The sequence below is a fragment of the Elephas maximus genome, chromosome 19 (genome assembly GCF_024166365.1).
Source record: "Elephas maximus indicus isolate mEleMax1 chromosome 19, mEleMax1 primary haplotype, whole genome shotgun sequence".
Classification (NCBI taxonomy): domain Eukaryota; kingdom Metazoa; phylum Chordata; class Mammalia; order Proboscidea; family Elephantidae; genus Elephas; species Elephas maximus.
This window is the reverse complement of record NC_064837.1, coordinates 73,805,952-73,817,384: the sequence shown is the minus strand read 5'-3', so window position 1 is coordinate 73,817,384 and position 11,433 is coordinate 73,805,952. Positions and strand designations below refer to the sequence as shown.

At 37.1% G+C, this 11,433-nt stretch overlaps 1 protein-coding gene across 1 annotated transcript; it reads right to left on the bottom strand.

Moving 5' to 3' along the window:
* Positions 1 to 1,249: 1,249 nt before the first annotated feature.
* On the bottom strand, positions 1,250 to 9,264 carry LOC126062091 (cytochrome P450 7A1). Its single transcript, XM_049859175.1, has 6 exons — positions 9,188 to 9,264; positions 7,283 to 7,523; positions 5,646 to 6,232; positions 3,822 to 3,952; positions 2,107 to 2,282; positions 1,250 to 1,549 (listed from the first exon to the last, which is right to left on the bottom strand). Exons 1-6 carry the CDS (start codon positions 9,262 to 9,264, stop codon positions 1,250 to 1,252), a joined length of 1,512 nt encoding a protein of 503 aa, XP_049715132.1.
* Positions 9,265 to 11,433: the final 2,169 nt, after the last annotated feature.

The window sequence follows — 11,433 nt, the reverse complement described above, 5'->3', positions numbered from 1 at the left end:
CTCCTTTTCCCATGAACAAACCCTGAACAAAATTATTGTACCTTACCAGTAGGTGAATGCTTTAAACATCCTAAGTATTTAAAAATTTAAAACACACATACTCATATTTTTATTTCTGAAAGATGACTCATTTAAAAATTAAATGTCACAATATTTTCTTAATATTTTAATATAAAAGTGATAAATACAATTTATATATAAATACATACAGAAATATTAATAAAAATATCATAGTTGGTAACTCCGAAACTTAAAATATTTCACCAAAGGTCTGTGGTACACAATAGTTAAACACCATCACTTTGCCTTAAATTCCTTTTCCTTCAACTACAAGTTATTTAAAGATAGAAAGAGTTTCAACAAAACACAATTCCAGCTGTACCTAACAAACTCTTTGCCTATATAATCAAAGCTTTTAAATGGTCATTTTCACCTAGTTTATAATCTCCAAATTATCACAGGAAAGTAACATTCTTTTCATTGATGTATATTTAGTAATACCAGAGAAACTCTTTATTTTAATCTCTGAAAAAATCTTCTCATTTATATGGAATCAAATCAAGACATAGATAAGATAGTTGAAACCTGTCATAGACATTAGAGTTTCCAGTAACAATAAAGTAAAGCATAAAGGGAAAATATGAAAACCATCTTGAATGTATTAAGGACATGGAGATCGCCATTTCAAAAGCCCTGAATACTGGATATAGAGAAAGCTAAAATATATTTTATCTTTATTAAAAGGCAAGACATACTCCTTTAAACTATTTCTTGTAATAGTACGTTCATACCTGAAGAACTGCACTATATAGTCAAAAAATACTGCAGCTTCACTAAAACGTGAATTTGTACCTTCTCGATATTGTTGGGTGGTTTTTATTAAAATATAGCAGTTTCCCTAGGGGGGAAAAAAAGAGTTTGCCAATTGTAATACTTTCATTCTGGGGAAAAAAAAATTTCCTCTGAAAATAATAAAGTTCAGTCCCTGGCTGTACGAACATTCATTCACTTATTCAAAAGAAAACAAATTATTGTGCTTCTAGAGACTAGTTCTTTTCAGTAGCACAGGCTAAGCTTCTGAGATCTAGGAACTGTCACCAAAATGTTAAGATTCACAAGCAAGTTTCGGTGAACAGAATTGGACCTGCTGATTAGCTCCATTAAATATGTTTGTCCAGAGCGACTGTTACTTAATGGGGCTCTGCGGTTCTGTAACATCTTCTAGTGGCCTCTTTTTCCAACCACAGAGTCACAGATATTTGAATTTATATTTAAACTCAACATCATTCAATGGTGGTAAAATGCCCAAGCCTGCACGAGACTGGTCCAAAGGAGGACATTTAACATGACGCTCCACGAGCTCTAGTTCAAAATAAGAAAGCATCAGCACCAAAAACTGCTTGATTTCATGGACAGCAAACAACCGTCCAGGGCATATCGTGGCTCCTGATCCAAAGGGCATGTAGTAGTAGTTCAGCTTGAGTCCATTACAATAGAAGTTGGTCTTGGCTTTCCCATTTTCATCAAGATACCGATCATATTTAAAAGTCTGCAATAAAAATACAAAGAAAACAAACCCATAAGATGATTTTAAAGGAATGCATGTCTTTCTTGACCTGGGAGTGCTGAAGAGTAACTTTATTTTTAAATCTAATTCATCATTAATTTAGTAAACACCCCACCATGAATCATAAAGGAATAAGTAACAGGAGTTTAATAAGAACCACTGATGCCCTCTACCCTGTCTGGGAGACTAGCTCTTTGGTTAGGCAGAATTAGGCAGAAGTTTCAGATCAGAAACTAGGTAAGTCAGTATGTTAAACGATATTCTGGACTTGGGAGCAGGTAACTTTTAAGGGAAAAGAAAAGCGGCAGCTTTATTATGATTACAGTATAATCTAGCAGAGATTATATGATGGCAAATAGGGATAAAAATATAAAAAAAATTCAGGCCATTATCTACCTTTTCCAAAATATATGAATATTTGACATAATTAACAGGACAGTCCCTCTGGCCACAATGATCAAATGACTAGTAAATTTCCTCTTCATTTGGATCTGGGTAGACATCACCGGGACACTTTACTCTGAAGAACAACCACTTACCAAAGGGTCTGGATAGATTCCGGGATCTAAGTGGATCAACTGAGGATAAAAAGCTATGAAGTCATCTTTGCGGATGTTGAAGGAACCATCCTGGATGTGCAAAGTGAAATCCTCCTTGGCAGCCCGGATGCTCAGGGAGGCACTGGAGAGCCTCAGAGACTCTTTGATGATGCTATCTAAATATTTTAAAAGAAAGAAAGGAAGGTAGAAAAGGAGAGAAGGGGGAAGAAAAGGAAGAAAGGGGGAGGGAAGGAAAGAAGGAAGAACAACATATCAAGTGTTTAAAGACCACATAGTATACAGTCAGATATACTTCTAATAGCCTAGAACACAGAGAGGAACAGACCATAGAAAGTGGCTGGATAAAATTTTCCCCAACTTTTTTCAGTTATCAGTACACTGTTATCAATTAATTATTCAGTTGTGTTGAAAAGTGTTTTTCAATCTGATAACATGAGCTAAAAGTAATTTTTTGATAAAGGTATAATATTCTTGGTCATCCATGGGAGTTAAAGGCTCATAATTTTATGGAAAAGCAATCATACTTCTACAGGAAAATAATAAAATTAGAAAAATCAGTAAATCATTTATGAATGAATTATTCAAAGTTTTTCATTTAATCTCAGGTTAAATATGCTGATAACACATTTATATAAAAGGTTTTTCCAGGTGTTTGACGCAGCTTCAATTCAATGTTTAGAAGAGCCCATTTTATCAATACACTATCTGATATTATATGGTAATGCCCTTCTGCCTGAGCAAAGACAAACTGAATTTTTGGAAAATAATGTGCCCACACATACAATGTGTGGCATAGCTCACTTACAAAAATAAGCGAGGGAGTTGAATGGTTGGCAAAACCTATAACTCCCATGTTATTTGCACAAAAATACAGACCAGGGACCAAAAGAACCACCCTGTAAATAATACTTCAATATTTGCAGATCTAATGAGAAGATTCAGCTTGATCTTTCAGGTTTCTATCTTTGTAACAACGCTGTTTTTGGTGCTCATCACACGATCATGTATAAATTCACAGAATGTTAGCACTTCACTTTACAAGTGAGAAGAGTAAGGTTCCCAAAAGAGAAGCGATGCATCCAAGGTCTTTCTCTTTAGGGGCAGAGCTGACATGCAGCTTAAGCTTCTTGCCTCCTACTCCATTCCGCTAAGACATTGCCCTTGAAAACAGAGTGGTTTCTCTCCATTAGAAAAAAATAACAAAAAATTCTTTCTTACTATAAAAACACTATTCTTCTGTATTTCTATATAATATAGAAAAGCAAAAAGAAGAAAAATAAAATAACCAGAGATAACTGAAGCTAATTGTGGCTCCTCGATGGTACTTTTTCTCCCTTTATTTTATTAAAATGAATAATACGCTACCATTAACCATAAGTTTAGTGTCAGAGAAGAGTAATAAGGGAGATAGGCTAGGGTAGTGCAAGGTGGAGGATGACAGTGTAGGACTGAGAGTCATACATTAAGGCCGTCATTGGTACCATTTGACTTTGTGCGGTAACTTAACCTCTAAGCACTGGTTCCCTCACTTGTAATAGAGGAACAATGATAGTCCCTGCTCATAAGATTGTTGTGAGAATCAAATCAGACAATGCATACTTAGCATAACGCCAAGAGCTTATTAAGGACTGAGCACATGTTGACGAGGGCTGTTAGTAGTGGGTTAGGTGAAATGAAAGGGGAGCATAGCACACCTAGGACTGGCATGTCATTCAGCTGCATTTGATTCAAACAAATGGGACTGCCTTCAGGGATGATTTTCTGACCAGCATTCTCTAACGTTCTATTTACTTCTTCAGTAGCTGCTTTCATTGCTTCAGGGCTCCTATTAAAAGTTAAGAGAAAAGAAAAATACACAGATTTACTAACATATCTGCAAACAAATGGCCTTTCTGCCCCTTCTTTTAAGTAGGTGGTATACCAACGATCATGAAGGTGGCACAGGACCTAGCAACATTTTGTTCTGTTATACATATGGTCACCATAAGTGATTCGACAGCAACTAACAACAGCAATAGATACCAGGGAAGGTGGGAAAAGGATATTCTGGTTTACTTTTGACTGTCTTTTATAATCATGTTTGGAGATTGGCAAGAATCATTGCCTTAAACGGCCTTTCCTTATAAAAATAAAACTGTGGCCAGGCTTTTAGAAATATATGATTCTAATAAGGACTGAAGGGTCAAACTGGTTAAATGCATAGTAATTTAGAAGGAAAAATCATGTCTAAGATAAAAATGATAAAGTATCTGGCTGAATTCCAAATGGATAAATTAAATTTACTCTTAAAATTTATACCATGATTTCAGATAGAACAGCTTTCTTTTCCATTTATATTGTAATTTATTGTTACAGCACTTTGAATTGTGAAACAAAGACTACTTCATTTTAGGGCATTAAAGTTTATTGGCGCATCAGAGCCGTGGTAAGGGATCTACATGACATAATTACAATACATTCAGTCTCACTAGTGTTGAACTGAAAAGTATTTGTGTGACTCTCATAAAGTATGACTTTACCTATATGGTATTAAATTGATCATGTAACCTTCCCATAAATAAGTGAATTTTTTCCAGACAGAGCTATCTCAAGCAATAACTTTGAAAGGCATTTAACATTTGAGACTAACCAGTGATGGGTTTTTATTTCTGAAGTTAAGTTTTAAAATATTTTTAATATTGAAGTCATAAAATTATCTGCCACCAATGGAAATTGCCCATTCTCAATTCTATGGAATGGTAATTTTATGTCTACATGATACTAAACATCCAGTTTAACAGTAATAATTTAATAAACCACTTGAACAACAAATTCCCAAAAGATTAACATTTTGGAAACAAACGATGTTATGTAAAACACGGAGCTGTGGTGGCACAGTGGTTAAGAGTTATGGCTGCTAACCAAAGGGTCAGCAATTCGAATCCACCAGCCACTTCTTGGAAATATGTTATATGCAGTTTTAAAAGGCAAACTCTTGCCAAGTCTCTTATCGATAATAATATGCTATGACTGATCAGGAGATATCATAGTTTGTCAAGTACATAGTCAGACAACGATTACTAACTGAGTGGGAATAAAAGGAAAAAGACTGTGAAGGTGCGAAGGAATAAGGCAGAGGCATTGTGCTGACTGCTGTCCGTAAGGAAGTGATCATGTAAATACATGTTATGATTATGAAGATTGGTCATGGACTTCAGTCAGTGGTCACAAGGACCTGTGCAGGGTAAGAGCTAAGGAGCCGGGCCAGATGGCCTGAGTTGACTCCAGCGCCAGCACAGCCAAGCTCTGTGGCTTCTGGTCCGTTCCTTTTCCCGGGACTGTTCTGCTGCTATAAACCGAGTTTCCCAGTCAGACCTGCTCCCAACCTCGTGGGAATGAATGCCTTGACACAGGTTAATCACTTGCAAGTGTCTTGACGGACGCCATCAAAAGGTACCGCGAGCCTTTTTTTTTTTTAAGTTAAACGGTGAAATTTCTGCTTTGTACCAAAACGAGCAAATAAGTAAGCTGCTAGTTACCTAATGGTTTGAAACAGGCTCCAGAAAGTCGCCGGAATGGTGTTCGCTTGCGATGCCCAGAGCAGGACGAGATGCGTCTTGGCCTTCTCCGTGTCATCGAAGGTGGAGAGCTGGTCGTTGAGTAGCATGCGCAGGCTGACCAGGTCCGAGACGCCATCCCGCCGGCGGAGGTTCTCGTGCCTCAAGCCCTCGGCCAGCTTCTCCCGGGCGCGGTGAGCGCTCTTGAACATGCGAATGGGCAGGCCGGCTGCCAGGGCCGGAAAGATCTTGTCAAACTGCTTGAAGTTGTCAAGGTTACTTAGCATAAGCGCTCTTTGAGAGTCTTGCCTTGTGAGATCTTTGCCAAAGAGAGTTAAATACCCAGCTTCAAACATCACTCGGTAGCAGAAGGAATACATGCCTTCTTTCACCCAGCCAGCCATCTTTGGTTTGGGAAGGACGGAAGGTCTCAGGACAAGCAGGAGGTTTTCCATCATGGCTTCGGCCAGCGCATTCAAGGCGTCACCCTGCAGGGTTTTGATGAAAGTCTTGTTTATGTTTTCAGTGGTATGTCCATCACCTGGGTCAACACTTCTGTGCCCAAACACCTGCAGCAAATAAAACGTGTGAAAAAAGAATTAAACAGATGCAACACTAATAAATGCCTGAAAGCCAGATACTTTAATAATTCACCACTTATTAAATAAAGGTGAATTGGCTTTCCCATGCACAATTTCATAGTAGTTTGCAAGTAAATGGCTAAATTATACCCTTCTTTTGAGGACAAGGTTGAATCCCAGCTCTCCAGCAAAGCTTCTCTGGACTAAGTCCAGTTCTTATCGATTGCACCCTAATTTGGTACCAATTCACAATGTTTTGTATCTTTAGTTCTCCTGTATATTCTTCGTAGATGTGTTTTAACCAGACGTTAAGCAGTTTAGTGGCAGAGACCATGTCTAATATTTCTTTGCAGAAACTCAGCAAATATTGGTCCACTGATTTCTCTGTAGCAGAGCCTCTTCAGTTACATCTATGTGATGCCAAAATACTGGGCCAATTCTTTAACAAAATTAAATGATTGTGTGGCATGAGCAGGGTAGGATAATTATTTAATATCTAAGTTTTTCACTATACCCACCGTGGGGTTGTGTAGACATGGTCGACCTAAGTGAGACTGTGTCTATCTTACTCAGACAGCACAGCACCATCTGGCTCCGTAAGATACTTAATTTTTAATTTGACCCTCATTAGCTGGTTAAGAAATGACAAATCCATCATGTATCTGTCAAAAGTCTATTTGGGACCTTTTTAAAAAAATAATTAGTACAAAGAGGTGACGTCTAATTTGATTTATTGTATTTCTGAGAATTTCCAAATAAGGGCAATTCTCTTGAACATCTCTCTCGTTTGTTGTTGTTAGGTGCCGTGGAGTTGGCTCCAACTCATAGTGACCCTGTGCACAACAGAATGCAACACAGCCCAGTCCTGCGCCATCCTCACAATTGTTATGCTTGAACCCATTGTTGCAGCCACTGTGTCAATCCACCTCATTGAGGGTCTTCCTCTTTTCTGCTGAAAATTACTAAATAGATCTATGTATTTTTATACAAAAAAGATAGGAGGCAAACAGAATGCTGTGTATATGCAATATGGGTTACCTTTGCAGAAGTATTGAAATGAAATTTTCTCCAATCAAAGTGTTTTCCATGACACAACACCTTATGGTATGACAAGGGATTTGTGATGAAATGGACGTATTTTCCCATTAGTTTACAGGTAAAAACATGACCGTGTTTCCTTTGATTTGCTCTGAGGAACTCAAGAGGATTGGCACCAAATTGCAGAGCACAGCCCAGGTATGGAATCAACCCATTCTCCAGAGGTGGTTCACCCATTTGCCTATAAAACACAAATATATGATAGATATGGAAAACTATACGTTTGGTTTCTCATTTACTCTACAGTTTATAGGTGCTTCTTCTGTTGATGCTGCCTTGGTGTTTTACTGAAATAATGAATTATATCAACATAATAACAAGATGGGTCAGGGTAAGTGATGATTAAATTCATCCATCCATCCACTCTACAATTATTGAATGCCTACTATGTGCTAGGCACTTTTCCTGATGATGAAGATACAAAAGTCATCAAGATCAACAAGATTCTCACTCTCAGTGTAAACGTAAAACTGCAGCCTAGTGCTTATATTTTTTCAAAGCATCACTTCCCTAGTAATTCAAAAAGTTTCATTTGATTTTTTTTTCTCTAAAGATGATAGAATTCTGTGTGTTGTTGTTGTTTATGTGCTGTCAAGTCGGTTCCGACTCACAGGGACCCTATAGGACAGAATAGAACTGCCCCATAGGGTTTCCAAGGATCGGCTGGTGGATTCAAACTGCCGACCTTTTGGTTAGCAGCCGAGCTCTTAACTGCTGAGCCACCAGGGCCCCAGAGTACTGTGTAACAGAGAGGAATGCAGAATTGAAGTTTCCAAAATCTTCACAGTTTAAAGATTATTATTCTGTAATAACCATTGAGAAGAAGCAGAATCTCATTTGAAAAATTAGCTTATTAAAAAACAAAATTGGGTAAGATAAGTATTGACAGAATCAATTGTAATTCAATGTGCTTTCATGCTTTTTTAAATATTTATATTAGAAAATATGAAATTATTTTTCACCATAACCCAGAGTCTTTCTTGATAGTCATAAAAAAAAAAGCATAAAATAATTATTTTCCATTCCTCAGTTTGAGGATAATGAGCCTAATTAAAAATAGAAACTACTAAGCCTGGAATAAAATATCCGAAAGGCCAAAATGGTAGACACCATATAACAATCTACATCGCTGGAGATATGCAGGGAGTTGTGCTTCCCTTTCTGAGAATGACGTAACAGAAGATGTCTGCCCCTTCCCCCCAAAATACTCTTTGTGCCAACCCAATGTTAAATAAACTATGGCTCTGACTCTGACTCTATTTGTACTTCTCGGATTCTTGAACTCACTGTAAATAAATGATACATACAAACAAAAGGGATGTCACATACACTTAGAAAATCTCCCAATCCACCAAAGCTGGTTAATATTAACAAGAAAAGAGTACTGGAATAATCAACACAGGCTATATAGTTGGCCCAGACTTGGACTGAGTGTATATAAAGTACAAGAACTAGCTGAAAAGAAAATACTTAATGAGTCAGAGCATCTGTTTCATCCACATGCTAGAAAGAAACCCTTTGCATTGCAGATTCCCACTTGCTACTTACATCCTTACTACTTCAGACTTCTTTATATACACACATAAACACACGCAGAGATCTTACAAGGTTTCTGTAAGTCACGTTACACATTTATACATTACCACTGGTATGTGTCAATACTAAAAAGGGAAACACTGTGATTATATCTCTTGTTAGATAGAATAAAAAAGAGACCACTTTAAAATTTTTAAAGAGAAAATACGAATGTGTGTAAGTACAGAAAACCAAATTTATTACGTAACTGTGAAAGTAAAAGAACATTAAATGAACTAAAAGACAATTTAAAGATAAAACTTCCCTTACCTTCTCCTTATTCCAAGAATAAGCCACAGACAACAGCATACTGCTACAACAATCCCCCAGAGCAAAGATATTGTCATCGTTTTGAATTATCTAGTGCAAAATTCCTGGGGAGAAGAATCTACAATAAGAAAGGTAAGGATGTTGCTGAGCAGGCACTCCAGCTAAAGTTTTTATATAGAACCCTGATCCATTAACTTGAACTTGAGTGACCAAAGCAAACAATTAACCATTTGTTCATCCTAATAGAAAAAAAAAAGTGGTATCAACTGGCCTTGAACTAAGTCCACAAGTATCAGAAGAAGCTCCAAAACAATCAGAGACCTGCAATACTTGATAAGTTGAAGGTCTCTCAAACATATGTTGATTTAACATTCCAGCTGGGGGACAACAGCTAATATTACTAGTATGTCTATAAAAAGTACAAATAAACCCGTTCAGGGTGAATATATCCAATAAAGGTGTAAAATCTAATATTCTTTTAAAAGAAGCATGAATTATTTATCACACTAATAATTTGATCTAGTTACCTTTTGGAGAAGAAATCAATTTAAATGATTTACCAGAGAGATATGGCGGTCAAGTTCCAAGGAAAGAAAACTGGGTGAAATCTTTATGCTGCTTCATGTTTCAGTGCTTTTACAAAATCATAGATACTTTACTGTATATAGTAACACATTACTTATCTAATATCTTCAAAGGAGGAAGTATTCCATATAAATACATCTTCCAAACAAGGTTTATTTTAAGCATCAAAACTTTCTATGAACCATTTTTGTAACTGAAAATATTAATTTTTCAGATAAAGTAATGCATTTTATTTCAAATAATTTAAGACTAACTGAAACATATCTTGGTAGAAAGTGAAAGTCAAGTTATAATTTTACCTCTGTTTCTCCCCACGGAGGCAGCTCTGGTGAAGCCCACTAGCTGCTCCTTGGGAGAACGCCGTGACAGCCTGCTGCGATGAAGATTGCAGCTTTGGTAGCCCTGTGGAAAGTTCTACTCTGTCCTATAGGTTTGCTATGAGTCTGAATCAACTTGATGGCAATGGGTAATGGGATTCCCTACTCATGGAGTCTCTGGGTGGTGAAAATGGTTATACACTCAACTACTAGCCAAAAGGTTGGTGATTTGAACCCACCCAGAGGAACCTTGGAAAACAGACCTGGCAGTCTGCTTCCAAAAGGTCACAGCCTTAAAAATCCTATGGAGCAGTTCTACCCTACACACATGGGTTTCCATGAGTCAGAATCAACGTGATGGCAACTAACAAACAACAATTTCTCACTCAGAGGTACCATTGTTATCGTTTGGTATATATCCTTTCAAACATTATTTCTGTGCATACATAAATATTAATTGATCACCTGTTATGTACCAGGAACTCTTCAAAAATGTTCTGGTTCCCTACTCTAATGAAGACACTTCCAGTGAAGAGACATAATAAACAAAGAAGCAAATACATTGATCAGAATGTTATGAGTAAAATAAAACAGAGTGTTAGAGAACTGTTGAGGGATGTGAGGCAACTTTATATACATATGCTGACCAGGGACGTTCTCTCCCATGTGACATTTGAAATCAGCATGAAAGCAAGAGATTAGCCATGGGAAAATCAGGAGGAAGAGTATCATAGGAAGAGGGAACAGCAGATGCAAAGACAAGGAGTCAAGAATGAGGTTGGCATCTCTCAGGGGGGAAATTGCTTAAGATATAAGGACAAAGAAAGAGGTAGGAGCCAGATCTTATAAGAGATTACAGCCGTGTTAAAAACTATCAATTTTATTCTAAGTTCAAAACAATCAAAAGTTTTAATCAGGTACATGACAAGTCTTATTTATGATTTTAAAAGACCACCTTGTCTTCTGGGTGGAGAATGGAATGTAGGAGTAGCGGCAGAGTGAAAACAGGAAGATCAGTTAGGAGGCCAGACCACCACAGTGGACTAGGCAAGAGATGCTGCTGCCCTGGACCAGGCTGCTAGCAGAGGAGACAGAGAAACACGGTGGACTCAGATTACATGTTAAAAATACCTCAGCCATTTCGATTTATGCATAGTTCTTCACTGATAAAAGTACCAGAAGTTATTTAATTGAGTCCCTATTGATGGATGTTTCGGTTGTTTCCTATTTTGAGCTATAGAATCCATAGATTTATTTCATACTTTTTTGTCCCCTTAAACAGAGATCACAAATCAATTTTTTTTTTTGCATAACATATGACCATAATTATTAACATCAATCATT

Excerpts from the sequence above, each read along its gene's own strand:
- LOC126062091 (XM_049859175.1), bottom strand. The coding sequence starts at position 9,264 with ATGACAATATCTTTGCTCTGGGGGATTGTTGTAGCAGTATGCTGTTGT. Across the intron at positions 6,233-7,282 it reads ATTTCAATACTTCTGCAAAG|GTGTTTGGGCACAGAAGTGT; the intron begins GTAACCCATATT and ends TATTTGCTGCAG. Across the intron at positions 3,953-5,645 it reads AGCCTGTTTCAAACCATTAG|GAGCCCTGAAGCAATGAAAG; the intron begins GTAACTAGCAGC and ends AACTTTTAATAG.